Source organism: Anastrepha ludens, chromosome 3, assembly GCF_028408465.1.
Source record: "Anastrepha ludens isolate Willacy chromosome 3, idAnaLude1.1, whole genome shotgun sequence".
Classification (NCBI taxonomy): Eukaryota; Metazoa; Arthropoda; class Insecta; order Diptera; family Tephritidae; genus Anastrepha; species Anastrepha ludens.
Window position 1 is genome coordinate 127329718 of NC_071499.1, and position 20370 is coordinate 127350087.

At 34.6% G+C, this 20370-nt stretch overlaps 1 protein-coding gene across 2 annotated transcripts; it reads left to right on the top strand.

Moving 5' to 3' along the window:
- Window positions 1-1014: 1014 nt before the first annotated feature.
- Window positions 1015-19112, top strand: LOC128859163 (glucose-6-phosphate 1-dehydrogenase). 2 transcript variants are annotated; one of them, XM_054095919.1, is made up of 5 exons: window positions 1015-1608; window positions 15899-16014; window positions 16083-16229; window positions 16306-16526; window positions 17669-19112. In XM_054095919.1, exons 1-5 carry the CDS (start codon window positions 1566-1568, stop codon window positions 18723-18725), a joined length of 1584 nt encoding a protein of 527 aa, XP_053951894.1. In that variant the 5' UTR covers window positions 1015-1565; the 3' UTR covers window positions 18726-19112. The 2 variants fall into 2 exon arrangements, with proteins under 2 accessions (XP_053951894.1, XP_053951895.1); XM_054095920.1 differs by lacking the exon at window positions 1015-1608 and adding an exon at window positions 15597-15757.
- Window positions 19113-20370: the final 1258 nt, after the last annotated feature.

Here is a 20370-nt window from a genome sequence, read left to right on the forward strand (position 1 = left end):
ATCGTACTTCATATTTGTATTCAGTGACTCAAAAAATCTCCTAGCTCAACAAGTTAGTATATGGGGATATATAGCATACATACATATAGGCTTTTTCATGACAGAAATACCCTGAGAGGTTTATCATTGCCTGCGGATCATCGTCTGCCACTGAGAAAAACTTTCTGTAATTTGATGTTTTACGTCCGCCACGGATTTTGATTCCAGTAGTTGAAAATAGAGATACATTTTAATCCATTTTGAAGTGTCTACTTCACGCGCCGTTTACCGAACAGATTTTCCTGAAGTTTCGTTAACAATTTCCAGTAGTTTTTGTTCTATGGGAACGCGCGATGCGAGTAATTTTGAGTTTATTAAGTGGATCTCCTGGCTAGATGCCAAGAACCTAATAAGATTCCTAAACCGCACAGACGGCATAGTCATGCTGTAAATAATCGTTAAACAAGTTGGTAATAAAGATGTGGCAACAAAATGGTCCGGAAGCGCTAGTTGGATTCTAGATGAATCACCACCTCAACCAACCAACCAAATAAGGCGGATCTCCCTGAAACTCCCTTTTAAACCGTTTTTGTACTTCCACCATGTTCTCACCCTTGTGGTAAAATAAAGTCTAGGTCTAGCTTCCGCCATTATTTTAAATAGGTTGCACGTAGAAAGGAAAAAATTAATTTCAAAATAAGGTATTAAAGTGTTTATATTTTTGGGACCCTCTGTATGTATGAACAAACCACAATAAATTACTTTTTTAAGAAGATGCCATTACAAAAATATTATACTTAGAGTTGTGTGCATATTAATAAATAATCTAAAAACCGAAATATGTTTACTTTTTATTTTCGCCTCTCTTGCACATTCTGCGTACATAAGTACTTAAAAACACTACCTCGTAAATTTATGCGCACACACACGCGTTTATTTGTTGCGCGCTCTTTGCTTTATCGCTTTGGAGCGCCTTACGCTCAGCTACCTTTCAGTTGGCTCCCCAACAGTTGGGGCCTAATTGGATCGCGGTCAATTAGACAGTCATTAATTCGCGTTGTTCGCTTGTAGACGGTTTGTGTTGCTTAGTCCATCGGTGTCACTTAAGTAATCCTGACTACATTCGTTTAGTTGGTCAATCTTTCTTTGCTGTCCGCTACCCTAAATAACATTAGCGTAATAGTAATAGTTATTTAGTTACACTCCTACGTCTACTTGTAACAGTAAAGCTGCTGCTGTGCCGTTGAAGACCAACAAATTTTCATTTTGATTATTTGTATTTGGTTTCATTACTTGAATTTTGGCTATTTACTTCACGTTCGCGCTTTCGCAATTCATTGTGAAAGCAAAGTAAAAAATTAACAAAAAAAACTTTGAATAGATTTTAATTCGCATAAAACGTGTTTTAGTTGCAATTAACCTCCGCAGCCGCAGTGATCAGTGTGCCGCTGGCGGAAACCTTGCGAGCGGGTTAGATCGAAGAAAATAATTGCGACTTTAGTAGAAGTGGTGAAAAACGCAGATATAAGGAATTTGAGTGTGTTAAAAGCTGTTAAGTGAAGAAGAGCATATTAATTGCTGTAACCATGGCCACCAAACACTTGAAGAATCACAACAAAAATGAGCTTGGTAAGTATAGTAAAGAAAAAGTGAAGATGTGAATGAAAAGATATGAAATTAATTTATGTGTTGGACGATATATTTCTTACGTATACAATATATATTTGAATTTAATTGGAGTTCTAAAAAATATTTTTATTATTATTACCTAATAATTTATCATTGCCAGCGCATAACTAACCTTGATTAAAAAACCCCCTTTATGTGAAATGGACGCAATAGTGTAGTATATTTATGCGTTTTTAAATGTAATGAGCGCAGTCATTAATTTTTCAGAATTGCCATCTGTTTTTCTGCGTTACTTTAATATTACTTTTTACTAATATTTATTATTATTATTACCTTTAATATTAGTTTTACTCAAATATTTATTATACATATGTATGTGGTTTCACTTTTTTTGTCAAATAAAAAAGGGTTGTCGGGTATAAATTGGTAATTGAAATAAGAAAATGGTTTTACGAGTAAGCAGAAAAATTACACAAAGGCTGGTTTGCCAATTTTTTTCTGTTCAAACACACAGGGTCCATCGAGAAAAAAACGAGAGTGAAAGGTAAGAAAAAAATCTGAGCGGCATAATCCGGCTTTGGGACTTATTTGTTGGCTGAACATATTACAAACCGTTAGGAAATTGAGTAGGGACTTAGAGGATACCCATTCGGTCCAACAAGCAGAAATATTAGAATCTTAGCCGACCTGTAAAAAGTCTCTTTGGCCATACAAAAGCGTGAAAAAAGACTTGCTTAGAGGCCTTGACTTGCAAAACCCGTCAATTATGTGGCTAAGGCTTTGAGCATTTGAAATGATGAGTATGTCAACTGTTTCTAAAACAAAGATTATCGTGCAGAAATTGTTTCAAAACTTGTTAATTACTTTTCACAGATGTGACAGACTTGGCTCAATGATTATTTAGCATCGTAAATATTGTTATATTCCGTTATTAACGGGTAGTATTCGATCTTTTGATCTCCTGCTCAGCACCGGCTGATGTGTAAATTATAATACACCGGTGCGCATATTTACGTGCCCACGTACACACATAAATATATGCAATCGAAAGCTTTTACATATACATATAACGTACGTAATAATCTCACGAACGCCTTATCTGTGCACTGTATAAACACTTTATACGGCAATAGGGTGTCTCACGAGATAATGTCGAGGTACTGAAGAAATCCCTTATAAACGCAGTCACATACAATGATATTATACATTCATATGTTGTGTACTTGAATTTGTAAATACATACTCGTATGTATGTTTGTCTACTTGACATTCAAAATTGGAATAAAGTTATCTGCAATAAATATTTCGAATAATTATAGAATGGAAATACGTTGTGCCCATATGTCGTTTAGTTTAGAGGTTGATAATCAGCAGGTTAAACATATTTATAATTAATGGAATGCCACAACATTTTAACCTTGGGCTGACATCACTCCAAATTTTAGTCACCTTACTTTCACCTTCGGTTTTGAAATTTCACAACTTAACTTTATTTAATGCAGTAAGCTTTAAGCTCTTTTATGATAAAGTTTCAGAGGGAAACTCTCCCAAATTATAAGAGTTATGGTCAATGGTAATTGAAGGTTGACGTACTTTATATAGCGATAAACAAAATTCAAGTGTTTCTTCGCCGAATTCTCCGAATGGTGGCCCGAAAATTGTACCTCAAATGCGAATCTACTCAATGGTTTAGTTACTTCCATTAAATATTGCGATTCAGGAAAGAAAAGGGCGCTAGATAGGTTGTATTCTGCGTAAACTAGAGCACGATGCCAGCAGAGCTACATTAGACTGGAATCCAAAGGAGCTCATGGCGGCGTAACAACATAGATGAGATTGATCGTTTAGACGAAAGCCTGACATGAACACAAGGTAAAGGCAAAAGCTGAAAGCCGAAATCAATGGAAATCATTTGTTCTGGCACTATGCGCCCAGTGATCGGCGCTATATCCATTAATCATCAGCATCATTTTTAACTCATTCTTAACTGTGCAGAATTCCGTTAAAAAATTGCCAAGTTATATGAATTATAAGCAAAGTAGCGCCTGAGGTTAGTCTTTCTGTTTTAATATCCTTTCGAATTTCGTACTTCGATTCCAACCAAATTTTAAGGAAACGGAATTTATCGGTGTGCTTGATTTCGATCCAGAATGGGATGGTGCGTGACTACCGATTGGAGAACGTAGGCTCGAATCTCAGTGAAACACCAAATGGTAGAAAACGCTTTTTCTAATAGTGTCGCCCCTCGGCAGGCAATAACAGTGTATTTCTCCTCCGAGTGTATTTCCATGGAAAAGCTCCTCATAAAAAAACCAATAGCCATTCAGAGTTGGAATAAAACTATAGTTACCTCCATTTATTTATATGCATACATAGTATGTATGTCTTTATATTCGACTTAGAACTTCCTAATTTTGAAATCTTTTTTAATTTTCTTGACAATGAAATTATTTCTGATTGAAATTAAAATTTGGTTTCCCAATGTATTTCCTTTTATGTTATTTTTTTGATAAGTGGTGAAATATTTGCCCAAAAAATGGCTCTAAATCGTAAAGTCCATGTAAATACTTTCAACTAAAATATCTTAACATTTCCTATTTTTAGGAACACTTCCCAAATTTCTTTCATTTACATACTTCCCTAAATTTCGTTAAAATATTTCCAAAAACGTGCAATGATACTTTCTATTACTTCAAAGAAAAGTTTTCAAATACAAATTTTAGGCCTACCTGAATTTGGAAAAAAAATTCTAAGCTGTATCAAATAGGTTTCATTTATAACCCCCCTAAAAAAGCGTGAAATAATAATACTTTCGACTTTAACCTTCTTCGTTCGACTCAGTTTAACCTCAATTATTTTTTCTAAACGCTCATTTTCTGTACCATTCAGCTCAGCGTGAGCAAGTACGTGAAATCCGATTTGCTTGTTATTTCCACGCATTTACATACTACTCCAGCTGTGCTTTTGCAAGGGTAAACACTTTCCAATTATATATCAAATATGTACACACTTGTGTATATTTTATATTATTATGTTTCACGATCGCGCGATCGCGCAATCACTTTACTTGACAACGTCAATGTCATTGCCAAAGCAACTGGAGAACTTTCACAAAAGCATAAAGTGACCTCTTGGCGTTAGTGAATACAAAAGAAGAAAAAATACCAAAGCTTGACTGATTCTTTGTTATTGCCTACTAAGTGACGTCATAAACAAGATTTTTTTTGTAATATGTATGTAAGCATGTATGTAAGTACATTTCCATACATATACATATATGTATTTGAATGTATTGCAGCGCAACGTGCGTTGCGTGTAAGTTTATTGACGCTGCTTTTTCATCGATATATCCGATATTTTTTTCGTTTCGATTAATTAATATCGTTAAGGTATATAATGAATCCACCTAATATTAATTCCCTGAAAAATAAATGTTGAATTGGAGTTCACATAGAAAAAACATGTTTCTTTCGAAATTTATACGACTTTTCAGGAACGGTAAATATTATGAGTAAGAAAAAAATTGCGAATTGCAGTGCAGTTCGAAACAAAAGACTTAAGTAACAAACTAGCAGTTTTGTAGAATTCCACTGAATCGAAAAATTATGGCCGCTGCGCATAGGTCAAGGTCAATTCGGCGGCATTTACCCGTCTATTGAGGATATGAAATTTCAATTTATTATATCTACTTAATATGTATGCAATGCATACATTCGGTTAAATTATTATTATTTATTTGCTCAATTTTATATTCAAACTGCATTCATTCATAGATTTCTACCGATTAAATATCTATCAATGTTCGAAAATGATAAAAACTATTTTTTTGGAGTCCTAACATGTAGAATTGCATTTATTTGAAAGAGTGAAATAAAATTTCAAGGCGATTGACATTACATACATACACATATGGTCGAGCATATTTGAATTAGGTTTAGTCTTTAGGTGGCCAGCTTATTGCATTTAACAAAATCCGTGTATAAATTAATACAAAACACTTTTTATTTCGTATTACTTTTTTTTATTTATTAAAAGCTCACAGCGATGTTACTCGCTCTATGACAAATCTTATAATGCCCTACTATCACTCAAGTGCGTTTTGGGAGACCTCTGATAGGTAGGTATGTATGTGCAAACGCATTCCGTTGCTTGTAGCGGGATAACAAGAGGCGTTATTTTGGGGAAATGCAAAGGCTGGGGAAATGCAAAGGCATACCGAAGCTATTTTCTTTTTGTAATGCGGGACGCTTCGATCAGCAACTGAAGTTATTGTTGGCAAATTAACTGTGTCGATAAACGCGTGTTCGAAGTTGCCGCTAAGCGGGGACATAGGTATGTTGTTGCTGAATTCTTATTGCAATGCTATGTTCATAACGCAAACGTACGATCAATACAAAATTAAGTTTGAGCACAAAATTGAGTGCCAAAGCAGAATTTGGACAACAGCTTTAATTCTGCGCCTCTGTTACTTTAACTATTCCCCATCTTAAATTTGGAACGCCCTCGTTTCGACGAAAAGTCGGTTTAATATTTCAAAACCGATGTGATAGTCTGGGTGGCTTAAAAAATTTTTGGTTTACATTTTAATAGCTTAAAACTAAATTTACAAAGTTAATTAGAAAAAAACGGTAATAATTCAAAATCAAAAAAGGATAAACTTTTTGTTTTTCATTAAATGATTCGAAGCAAAATTTTTTTTTTTAATGTAATTCTTTCAGAAAATCATTGCAAAATTATCGTAGGTTACTTTTATGTATCGTTTTTCCTTCAATCATTACTGTAGTGCCAAGGTCCCTTTCAACAACCTTTTCAATAAATATTTTATCAAATTTGTTACCCAACCGTTTGTTTCTTCTCAGATAAACTTTCTCACCAACATTATATGTTTTAATTTGTTTACCGTCATTAAATCTTTTTATAGTTTTTTCTTGAGCATCCAGTAGTCTTTTCCTGATAGTATTTAATTTATCTATTGGGTAATTGTGAAAAACGTCAATGGGCCTGGCGTCTATGACAGAATGAATTCTGTGATTGTATTTATAAGTCGAAAGTAAAATCAGATCTACAGTTTCACATATTTGTTGCTGTTCTTTAATGCAACGCGCTATTTCTAGCAAGGTAGAGTGAAACCTTTCGACTTGACCATTACTTTCGCTGTGTAGTGTTGGTATAAAGAACTGATCAATCGTAAAATTGTCTCTTAGGAGGGTCCTAATTGAGTTAGAGTGAAAAGCTTTCTCGTTGTCCGATACTATAGTTTTGGTGTTGTTGAATTTTAATAACATTTCTAGAAGGGCATCCTTAATGTCAACAGTGGATCTTGATGCGATAGGTTTTACTATAGCAAATTTAGAGAATTTGTCAACGCATGTCAAAAAATGTTGCTTGTTGGTGATAAAAATATCTAGGTGGAGACTTTCACCTGGGAGGTATGGTATAGGTGTGTTGCCAATTCCAGGATTTGGGGGCTTGCGCTGGTATTTATTTTCGAGACAAATTTTACAACTTGCAATTATATTTTTAAGCATTTTCTTCAAATCCGGAAAATAATATTCTCTAGATATTTGATTAAAATTTTCAGATAAGCAACGGTGTGCTCGGTTGTGTTCTGTAGTAACGGTTTCGAGTTGGTCATCCTTGTTAGTCAAATCTATTACCAATAATTGAGTGTGAACAAACTTTACACCTGGAAATTTTTCTAATATAGGGTTTTGTATTTCCGCTAAAGTAGAAAGGTCACAGTGAATCCCATTTGTGACGTTATAATTAATAGCAGATTTTAGATTGCAAATCAAATTTTCAACGGTGTCAAAAAAAATATAATGTCTAGTAAATTTCTGAAACAAAATTTGTGTGCTTTTACTCAAATTACTTGATTTGGTTAGAACTAGTTGATTTTTAAATTGATTGATGGGACGCTTTATAGTTTTTATAGTCTTTGACAACGACTCTTCGCTGTGAGCAGTTTCATTAGTCATTGATTCTTCCAAATTGTTAACGAATTGTCTAGAAAGAGCGTCGGCTACCTTATTTTCTTTTCCAGGCTTATAATGAAAGTTTGGAGAAAATTCCTCAATAAAAGCGCGCCATCTTTTCATTTTACTATTTGGATTTTTTTCTGATATGGAAAAAATTAGGGGTTGGTGGTCAGTAAAAATATTTATATTTTTCATACCATAAAGATAATGTCGCAGCGTTTTCAAAGCCCATACAATAGCGAGCAATTCGCGTTCATTTGTGGCGTAGTTTTGTTCTGTAACAGAGAGAGTTCTCGAAATCATTGTTATGGGGCGACCATTTTGGGACAAAACTGCACCCAAAGCGCTTGATGAAGCATCCGTTGTGAGTTCAAAGGGAAAATTGTAATTCGGATACTGAAGAAGAACGTCTTCGGAAGCTAAGATTCGCTTTACCTTTTCGAATGCACGTAACGCATCACAATCAAGAACAATTTCAACATTTTTTGATTTCTTAGCTCCTATATGTCCGTTTTCACCTCGGAGATATTTGGTCAATGGCTTTACCATATTGGCGTAGTTTTTTACAAAACGGCGGTAATATCCCGATAAACCGAGAAATGACCGCAATGCACGTAGTGTTTTTGGAATTTTATAATTCAATATATCATGAACTTTATTTGGGCACGTCTTGATACCCTTTTCTGAAACCAGAAAACCTAAAAACTCGACTTCTGTGTTGAAAAATTTTGATTTCTCTGTCGAAACTCTCATTCCAGCTTTTTCCAACTTAGTTAAGATTTTATCGATATCTTCCAAATGTGATTTTTCATTAGGGGAATAAATAATGATATCATCGATATAAACGTGACAACATTTTCCGATGTATTCGCGTAGAATGTCGTCAATCGCTCTTTGAAAAATACTTGCCGCATTCTTTAAGCCAAAAGGTAATGGACAGAATTCATATTTTCCGTTGTTAACGCTAAAAGCAGTTTTCTTTCTATCCTCCTCACACATGACAATTTGATGGAAGCCCGATTTTAAATCTAAGGTGGTAAAATATTTTGAGTTTCCTAAATTTGCTAAGATTACTGCTGTATCCGGTATTGGGTACCGATCAGAGATAGTTTTTTCATAAATTTTTCTATAATCTATTACTAAACGTAATTTTGGATTACCTCTTTCATCCAAGCCCTTTTTGGATACCACGTGAACCGGGGAATTATACGGAGAACATGACTGTCTTATTATACCATCTTTGAGAAGAATTTTAATTTCGCTATTAATAAACGGTGCAACGGAAACCGGATATGGATAGCTTTTGCTATAAATCGGATCATTTGTTTGAGTACGAATCCTAGCCTTAACATTAGTGTTAAACGGTAGTGCTTTATTTGGATCAGCAAATGCATTTATGTGTTTGGTAATCATATCTCGAAATAGAGATTTGACATGCGATGGAACGGTGTTTTCTATTATTGTTATTAAGTTGCTTTGATTGCACGGGAGATGCCTAAGTTTCTCTTTGCCATTATGATAAAATAAATATCCTTTTTCGGTGTCAATATTTGCCTCAAGTTCTTTAAGGAAGTCGTATCCAATTATACCATCGAACGTACTTAAATTAGGTAGTAAGTAAAACGTTGAGGTGTGGCCAAATACATTCATTAAGCACTTTTGGTTTATAAGATTCGTACCATTGATAGATTTTAACTTAAAGGGCATATCAATAGTTTTGATGCCTTGGAGAAACGGAAAAGGTTTAATATAATTCTTGGAAGTGCCGGTGTCAATTAGAATGCGTAGCTCCTGACCGCTTTTGGAAGTTTTAGTTATAAACGGTAGGAGCGATTCTAGTTTAAAAAATTAATTTCTTCGAAATGTTCGGTATCGATTTCATTGTGACTGTAGTTATAAGCAACACTATCAGCGTTATAGCTTTCAGTGAAATTTCTATAACTATCGCCATGAAGATAATCATCATTACACTTTTCGCTTTCACTGAAAATCTCTTTTTCGGGCATAAAGTTAATTTTTTGCACTTTATTAAAAGGTGTCTGATTTGAGGAAGATTGTTCGCGTGATCGCTTGAATACCATAGGCTGGGTAATAAGAGGGGCCTGCGGCGATGAATTACTAACTAGTGGATGTGGTTGAAATCTTGGCTTATTTAGGTGGCCGTGGGGGTTGTATTGCATTTGTGGAGAGGGACGTCTGTGGTAATTGGAGGTATTGTGATCGATTTCCATTGGTGTTGGTCTACTGTTGATATTTTCAAAATTGTGTGTGCTATGCTGATTTTGCCGAAGAATCGGGTTAAGATGGGGTATTGTCGAGTTACCTACAGCGAACGCTCGAGCAAAGTTGTGTCGCATGCGACTCGTTTCGAGCTCCTGAGCTACTGCGAGTGCTGAGGGAAGATCATTTGGTCTCGCCGAAAATAAGATGTCGCACATTGGACGGCGTAGCCCAGATATAAAAACTCGCAATGCATTTTCTCTGGCGCGTTCGTTAAGAGCATCAATAGTCTCTCTATTACCATTGTTTGACATTATTTGTTTGTTAATTATGAGGGTTAGTTGTTTGTCAACTTTGTCATAATAATCAGAAATTGACAAATTGTCTTGTCTCAAAACGCTTAGTTCATTTTCTAAGACATATAGTGGCCTTTTATCGGAATAAGAATGGTCCAGCCTTGCAATAATTGCTTCAAAATTAAGAACCGTGTTAAATGATGAAAGGGTAGAGTTAGCAGACTCTGTAATTTTATTTCGAAAAATGCCCATGGCAATATAGTACTTTTCCGAACCTGGTTTGTAGTATTCCATTGCAAATTTCGCAGCGGTGCGCCAAGCTGGATATGATTGAGAAGTGCCTTTAAATTCTGGGAGAGACTTAATTAAGTCCAAGCTGGCATTGTTATCTATTACTAAAGGATCAATGGATACTGGCTTATAAACCTGAATAGTCGGAGGAGCTAATCGTTTTATTGCTTCTGTTATCTCCCTAAGCTGCTCAGAAAATGCCTGGGTGGTACGTTCGGTAGACGTGTTCACTATTTCCAGCACTTGTTCCCTACTGACGCTCATATTGATGTTGATGAGATAGATTATGAATAAGAATTTTAAACCGTATACAGTTTTGGGTATAAAATTTAGATTTACGCACTTATTTTAGGGATTTATTATTTTTTCACTTAAAGCACACGTGTCTACTGTTGCTTAGTAAATTAGCTTAGCTTTAAATTAGCACTTTCATGAAAAATAGCGGCCAAAATACCACTTTCAAATTCGATTACCAACATTTGTTTCAACTATATTAAATTATTATAGTTTTATTCGAATAGTTGGATGCAACTGAATTTTATTTTAATAAAATAAAAAAAGCATTTTGAATGTAACCTTGTGTTTCACTGCACTTCTACATTTCTCTTTCGAAAAGTAAGTTAACAATGAATATACCTACATTTAATTTTTCACAAACTTTATCACTATTTAGTATTTTTTAATATTCACTTCAAAATTTTCTCATTTAATGATTTTGAATTAATACTTACAGAAAAACTTTTACTTATAATAATCCAGAATATTAGGATATATTTTTATTTTGTTCCTTGGGATTAAGGGTCCCCCTCTAAGTCCTGGGGCTTTATGATCCGTTTGCAGGATTCCTTTAGTGGTCCTTCGGGTTGGGCGCCAATTAATACAAAACTCTTTTTATTTCGTATTACTTTTTTTTATTTATTAAAAGCTCACAGCGATGTTACTCGCTCTATGACAAATCTTATAATGCCCTACTATCACTCAAGTGCGTTTTGGGAGACCTCTGATAGGTAGGTATGTATGTGCAAACGCATTCCGTTGCTTGTAGCGGGATAACAAGAGGCGTTATTTTGGGGAAATGCAAAGGCTGGGGAAATGCAAAGGCATACCGAAGCTATTTTCTTTTTGTAATGCGGGACGCTTCGATCAGCAACTGAAGTTATTGTTGGCAAATTAACTGTGTCGATAAACGCGTGTTCGAAGGTGCCGCTAAGCGGGGACATAGGTATGTTGTTGCTGAATTCTTATTGCAATGCTATGTTCATAACGCAAACGTACGATCAATACAAAATTAAGTTTGAGCACAAAATTGAGTGCCAAAGCAGAATTTGGACAACAACTTTAATTCTGCGCCTCTGTTACTTTAACTTATATAAGCGGATCTGTGACTAATTTGGAATCCAATTTAATTTTTCGTAGGAAAAATCCATATTTTTACAAGGCAATGATTTTTTTATTTCCTTATTATAAAAAGATTAATAATTCAAATTGATTGGACAGGCTCTAGAGATTCGAAATATTTTTATGCACTTACATACATACATGTGCGAATGTAATGTTCGTATATGTAATTTTATGAATCATTTTTTTGATTGGGCAGACTTGTTGAAATTTCGCTTGTCATTATTACTCGCTGTTTTCCTCTTAATTCATACATACGTATGTACAAGTTTGTACTTACTTGCAGACAGCGCTGACAGAATGTAAACATGTAAAAAAATCGCGTGATCAGAAAACGTTTTTATTCAACCATAAAAGCAAATGTGAATTGCATTTAAAGTGATCAAAATATGCACAGGTGCTTAAATACTTATTTCATCTATGTATGTATGTGTGCATGTATGCACTATGAGCGACCGCTAAAGGCATGTGTATTTTTGCGTGACATGTCGGTTAGTAATCCGAAGGCATTGATGACCAAAGGTTGTGGATCCGTTCTTCAGATGTTAGAAATCATTTTACGACAACCAATGGCAAAGCGCGGTAAATAATGAAATTTTACAACAAAAATCTATGCGCCATACTTTTATTATTTTGTGTGTATGAATTCTATGCAGGGTGGTCTATCATTATTTGAACTTACAAAGCAGCGAAATTATACCAATTGCATATTTCGAATACAATTTATTTAGGCAATCTTTATTCGAAACTCAACTGAAGCTCTATTGAATTAGAGAAATCTACTCGCTAAAGGGTGTACTCGTATGTTGAGTTTTGAAATAAAGTTAATAAATAACAAAATTGGAAAATATGAAATAATGTTTCCTTTTAAGAAACTTTCCATGCAAAATAATAATAATAATATAAAATAGTTTTATAACAATTTCTAAATAATAATAACATAAAAAAAATGGCCACCCCATTTTTGGTTGAAATTTAACAGCTAAGATTAACGGATATTTTAGTATTAAAAAATAGTTATTAGACAAAGAAGCAGAGAAGGTTGTTGCCTATACCTCTATGCTACTCTATAATTATTTTAGTGTTTAATACTGTGGGTAACACAGGGAACTGAAGGGTTAAATGCCTCGAAGATTTTTAGCGAATACTTTTCCACTCAGTTTAAAGTTTTTAAAAGTCTAGTCGAGAAAACCAATAAAATTTATTTTAAAAAAATTAAATCAGCTCAGACTCTAAATTTGTCTAATATTGGGTGTTTTTTAAGTTGCACGAGAACTATCGACAGCTTTGGTTTGACAACTGAAAAGGGGAAACTATGGCAACCAACCAACCAACCAGAGGGAGTTATCGAAATTTAACTGAAAGAATTTAGTAAGGGCAATTTGGCACTAGTGAGGCTTTATGCTCATTTGACCCACTTTTTTTTTTTTTGTAACCGATTTCTGTGCTTTTGCATATTTGAAAAGCTTTAATGTACAACCTTTGTTTTCATTATTATTTGCTTATCTTATTTTAGCCTAATTTATTTGGAATTTTTTTTTGTTACTGAAATATCTCCCAGCTTATCATTTACTTTGTTTACCTATTTGCCTGGCACATGTTAAACATGACTGTAATTTTATGATAAAAAGTATTGATTAGATCACTTACACTTAAAACTACTTTCGTTTCCTATACGTGCAAGCAAATTGAGCAGAAATATTTTGCCTGTCATGGTGTGACGTCATTAATTTGTAGGTAAATTGTTTTTTTTTATTAGTTTAGTGCTATCTTTTAGTAGATGGGCATATGTACTTACACATATATATAACCATATTTATAAGCCTTTGGGACCCATCTTAAGCCATCTTATGTTAGGAGAATTCAAACATTGCTGACATTTGTTCTATTTATTTTTCTAAAGTGTAAACTAAGGGGAAAGCGTTGTTGTCGTAAACTAAAAAAAAGTTTAAGTATGTTCTCTCTGAGTAAGTGATTTCATATTGCGTAGTAAGTACATATTAGTTGGGTCTCAAAGGGGTAAGTACTGTTTATATGTATGTATGCACCTAGAAACACTTACGTTTGTGACCTCAATTGGCACCTTCAATTGTTATTGTATTTATATAAAAAAACTCCTGTGCATACATATGCACATTTAATAGATAACTGCATCGAAAGCAATCAGCGCCATTTAAGCCCTTTAGCAACGTTAATGAATGTGAACATTGATCATATAACTAAGGAAATATTATAAAATAATAGAGTTATTTGTAAATTTTATATTGTTTTATATCCTCTTTCAACCAAAGACAGCTGACTTTCCCTGCTTTTCACAGTATTTTCGATATTCCCATTTCTAAGTGAAGTCCTTAAAGTGTGAAGCCGAAAAAACAGCTCAGAATTTTATCGCCATTCTTAGATGCGACTCACTACTGCGTAAGAAAGAAAAGAGTCAATTTTATTTTTCCACTCGTGAGTTATAATTTAAAATTTTGAAAGCAGACTTATCAGGCTGGTATACCCAGATATTTATTGTTTCAGTTGAACTTTCTCCAATGTAATACATTTTGTATAATTTTATTGTAGAGAAAAAAAAATTACACCATTCCTAATTTTATACTCCGTGTCAAAGATCACTTAACGAGATTTCAAAAATAATGGAGATGTATGTAGTTATATGTCTGTGGACTTTTGATAAAACAACTTAAGTTGACTTAACAGTTTTTTTCTGTCAGCCCAAAATTACCTCCTTTTTCCTAAAATTTTCCTCAATTAATCACAAAAGCCGTAGCTTGAAAACCATCTTTATAAAATTTCAATAAAATACAAAATTTTTCTATCATAATTCAGTATTTATTTATCTCAAAGCAAACCGCCTTAAATTCACTTAATTTGAAGTCAGAAAGCGCTACAATAACTCAAAATTTGAACACAAATTTTAATTTTTTTTTAATATTATTTTACTTTTTCATAAAACATTTCATTTCAAGAATTATTTTTTGAGCATGTAGGTTGTAAGAAAGTTAATAATATTTTAGGCGAATGTATCCGTTGAAAACCGTTATTTTTATTGAATGAGAATTCATGAACTTTAAACTGTGATGAATCTTACACAAACAAGTCAAACAACTGAACGCATTCAGCGCTCTTGCGCTTTTCCTGCTCCTAAAACTTAAAGTATAATTTCAATAAATACTTGGTGAAGCTTAATTGAATGCTGATTTTTTTATGTATTATATTATTCAAGGTTTTCAAATCAATTTTCCACAGATTGTATGGTATAAAATTATTAGTTAAGCCGATAGCCCTGGCAGCTAGAGCTTTTATCTTAAATTAATCTATAATTTTAATTATATTTTAATAAATAATAATAATAATAATAATAAAATTATTAGTATTGAATATTACTCTGAAGATCCATAAAGCGCCTAAGATTCTGAAGTAAAAATTATCTACTTAGTACAACAAATAAACACACACATACAATTAAGTAATCTAAAAGTATTTCAACAGCCGTTAGAAGGGGATATTCATGTAATTGTCTGTGAGCTTTTGTAACAAACTCCCTGCGCATAAATTAGTATCCTCTCTCATAAGCACCACATGCTTTCTGTCTCTCAACTATTACACTTTCAGTGTACAATTTTGAGTATTTGGAGAGTAGATATGTATGTTCATTTGTATGTACATGTGTCAAAAAAATAGATATATACTTAGGTAGATACATTTGTATTTCTCCGATCTGTTCGATCGGTGCGCTTTCAAAGTCATACGATTTGATTTTCCATTTAGTTTTGAAAGCACCGCGAAGGAATCAAATTGTTGGTTATTTGGAAAACTCGCAAAAGCGTGCCATCCTAAGAAAAACTAAAACGTATTCATAGCAGTTTAATTCAGAACACTGTGTAAGGTTAAAATAGATGTGGGGTGGCGTATCAGCGCAGCGTCAGAATATCGGTAGCAGTTTTATTTGAAATTAAGCAGGTCCGCTATAAATCTTGTATGTAAATGCGTAATTCTCAATTAGCGTTCTAGCGTGATTTATTATTACATTTTTTTCCTATAATATTATATTATATTAATAAAACAAAATAACGACCAACTCAATTTTGACTAACATTCCAGAAGAAGAAACCGCACTCGAGCACATCATTAAATCACTGGAGAATCCGACAATGATATGCGAGGGTACACACTTCGATTCACATGTGCCACACACATTTGTCATATTTGGCGCTTCGGTGAGTGAAACTCAAAACTTGAAAATCTTAAAACAAAATTAGCAATTCTCCTTTTTTGCTTCATACAGGGCGATTTGGCCAAGAAGAAAATCTATCCAACCTTGTGGTGGCTCTTCCGTGACAATTTGCTGCCGAAACCAACTAAATTTTGTGGTTATGCGCGTTCAAAGCTTACTGTCGCCGACTTGAGGGCGAAATGCCATCAATACATGAAGGTACGCTTGGTTTGCTGAACAATGGGATGGTTTTTCTGTTTTTACATTATTATTTTTTTCTTTTTTTTTCTTTCAGGTGCAACCACATGAGCAGGCCAAGTATGAGGAGTTTTGGCAATACAACTACTATGTAGCCGGTGGCTATGATCAACGTAGCGATTTCATTACCTTGCGAGACCAATTGGAGCGATTAGACTGCCGTTGCGATTGTAATAATCGGTTATTTTATTTGGCTTTGCCACCATCAGTCTTCGAGCAGGTGACAGTGAATATCAAAGATATTTGCCAATCAGAATGGTAGGTGAACATATTGAAGTGGGGAAAAACTTGTTGTCGTATAGCGTTTTGAAAAAGGCACACACAATTTTTGTATTTAATTACAAACAACTCTTAATTTTGTATGATCTGGCAATGCACCTAACCTAACCTAATTCAAAGTTCAAATTAAGTCAATTGGCGCACCTCAATTATAACAATTTATAAGGTTTTGAGAAAAAAAAACCTGACCTTAGACCAGAAAAACGTAAGAGGGCTGCATATTTCTGCTGGAAAATTTTTTGCAAATTTATTGTAATTCAGCGTTGTAAAAAGGAAATATAAAGAACTCAGATGGGAGGAAGTAAGTAAATCTACTTTGAACTCTACGGAATGTGCATGGAGGACAAACTAAGACCAACTTCTTTGATTTTTCCATTTTTCTCATTTCACTTCTAAGTTTCAATGTAAACATACTGTCTAGCCCTGAAACTCGTAAGTTCTTACCGGTCTACTTTTTTGAATATTTTTAAATATATTTTCTCTCTCTTTGCGAGAGATTAATGGCAATTCGTCAGAGTTTTGGTTTAAAAGTAAACGAACGCAAATGTTACCACCAAACGGAATGGGTGGGTGGATGAATTCGAGTCCACATTCCCACTATTGAACATTCTGTCCAGTGAGACAATGTACCAGTCGGTGTACTGAAAATATCGTAGCTTCAGGTCAAAATAAACAGGAACTGAGAATTTATCAGTCCAGATTGTGGGAAAGTTCACATAAAGATCTTGGCTTACATCTTTGTAATACCAAATTTACTAAAGAAGCACATCTTCCTAATCATTTGACAAGTCTTGCTTTCGTTTAGAAGCTGTAGGCCAAGCACTGCAACGTTCTCAAGACAGTCGGGTCTACGAGACGACTGCGAACACGACACAGTGATGCATATACACCTCAGCAATATCTCCGAAAAATTTGTGGGGTGCGGGTTTTCTATACAGCTACAACAACATAATTTCTCTTTCAATATTAAACACTCTTTATAGTGTAACGGGAAGGTCTGCTTTGCATAAAAAATTCAAAAACTTGATGCTGTTTGTTCTTTGATTATCCAATTTTTTATATTTTATGTAACTCATCCGCGGTTTGGTCATTCCATTAAAGTTTCCTTATTCTATTTCCAGCGGCTGGAATCGCGTGATCATCGAAAAGCCATTCGGCCGTGACGATGCCTCTTCAAAGAAACTGAGCGATCATCTTGCTTCGCTCTTCCACGAGGAGCAAATCTATCGTATCGATCACTATCTGGGTAAAGAGATGGTGCAGAACCTCATGACCATACGTTTTGCCAATAAAATTCTCAACTCAACGTGGAATCGTGAAAATATCGCCTCGGTGCTTATCACATTCAAAGAACCCTTCGGTACGCAGGGACGCGGCGGTTATTTCGATGAGTTCGGCATCATACGAGACGTTATGCAAAATCACTTGCTGCAAATACTCTCGCTGGTCGCTATGGAAAAGCCAAGTTCCTGCCAACCGGACGATATACGTGACGAAAAAGTCAAAGTTCTAAAAAGCATTCCAGCACTCACATTAGACGACATGGTTTTGGGGCAATATGTAGGCAATCCGGAAGGAGAAGGTGAAGCCCGTGAGGGCTACCTAGATGATCCGACCGTTTCGAAAGATTCTAATACCCCAACCTATGCACAGGGCGTACTGAGAATTAACAATGAACGCTGGGAGGGTGTGCCCTTTATACTGCGTTGCGGCAAAGCGCTGAACGAACGCAAAGCCGTTGTGCGCATACAATATCGGGATGTGCCCGGCGATATCTTTGAGGGCAACAGCAAACGCAATGAGCTTGTGATACGCGTACAACCCGGTGAAGCGCTTTACTTCAAAATGATGACCAAGAGCCCCGGTATTACATTTGACATGGAGGAGACCGAATTGGATTTGACTTATGAGCACCGCTACAAGGACTCGTATCTGCCAGATGCCTACGAACGTCTAATTTTGGATGTATTCTGTGGCTCACAAATGCATTTCGTGCGTTCCGATGAATTAAGAGAGGCGTGGCGCATCTTCACACCTGTATTGCATGAAATTGAAAGAAGCAAAGTGAAACCTATACCGTACGTATACGGTTCGCGTGGTCCCAAGGAAGCAGATCAGCAGAAGTCAGATAATAATTTCAAATACTATGGCTCCTATAAGTGGCACGGAAAGAAATAGTGAGGGAGCGAATTGACAAACGGTAGGGCTGCGGAGATGCAAAGTGGACGAATGACAATAATAACAGCGTAGAAAAGACAGTACACAGCCAAATTGTGCAAGCAAATTAAAGTTTGTTGTGTATGTAAGAATAGCAATAGGTGCAATTGTACGTTTTTATATAATTAGTGCATGTGTATATGCACTCGTAGCATGTAATTGTTGTAATGAATGGATTGTGCGAGAAAACACTCAGCTTTGTGCTTGAACAGTGCAAAGGCTAATATTTTTTTTTATAATTTAAGTACATATTTGGATTATGGATTTTTAATAAGTTTTGAAGAATTTTTAAAAATGAAATATAAATTAAATTTGGCTGGAGTAGTGAAAAGAAATAAATGCGTGTTTTTGTTTTTTGTCAAAAAAAATTGGCACAGTCGGGTTTGGGCTACTAGAACGGAATTGTAACTGCCGTAGCATCCTTCAAACCATTTTTGCTGTAATAACAAAAACAAAGGTTACAAGTTTCCTACTGGAAAGTGAAGTAGGTGCAGAGATTAAAAATACAAGGCGACAAAATAAAGTTGAAGCTTGAATTTAAAGTACAATATGAAACATTTTGAGATATTTTAAAATAGTTTTGCTTGGAATTTTGTATACCTTTCCAAGAGTCTATAATTTTCGGAGTAAACTCCGTCTTATTATTTTAAACTATTTTTCAAAATTAAAAAAAAAAATTATTAAAAACTGTTTTCCAAGGATTGCCAATACAACCTTGCTGTCTCGAGCTTAAAACATCCAACGAAAGCTTTACTATTGTGATACTCGTAGCGTTCATACATAGCCGAAAAATCACCACCAAAGAAGAAAATGTTGCCAATGAAAACACAAATACCACCCAACTGCGGAGCTCAATTCTCAACTGTTTTGCCTGTCAACGAATAGATGCCAAAGGACCTTCGGGCTTGTTACAACACATCAACAGAATAATGCAGTAATTTTGTGAGTTTCGTACTAAACTTCCGCATGTGGGGAAAAAAGGCTGCAAAGAGACAGAAAAATGTGAAAAATAATTATATTTTTCTAAAAGGCAAGGCATACATTTTTATAAATAGTGGCTACAAGTGTAGGGCACATGAAGAAAGCGAAGGAAAGTGTGAAATTTGCGGTAGTTATGTGAAAATTGTTAATGAAAAATTTGGTTGGGGAAAATTCTCAAACACAGCAGCCGCAGTATAGTAGTGGAAAGCAAAAGCGTAAAGAGATGCGAGAGTAGACGTTTTTGTAAAAGCAGCGAAGTAAGAGATCGAGCGAAGCGGACAGTAGTTTAAAGCAGTGTGTGTTCAAAGCAAACGTGAATGTTTTATAAATACTATAAATGGGGATAGGTAATTGGGATGTAAAGTATATAAGGGCAGGTTTCAGGAGATTGAAAATGAATTTTTGTGGAAAAATAGATAATAGAATATAACTGATAGTTAAAAGTGAAAATAAATAATAGAACAAGTAGAACAGTTAATTTACTGCTAGATACGTATTTGTGTAAATAAGACAAAACGTAGAAAAATCTTAATTTGAAGAAAATAAAAATATTAACACACAAATATTAAATATAGACTTCCAAACACTGTAAAAAAATAATTAAATTAAAAAAGTATTAATTTAT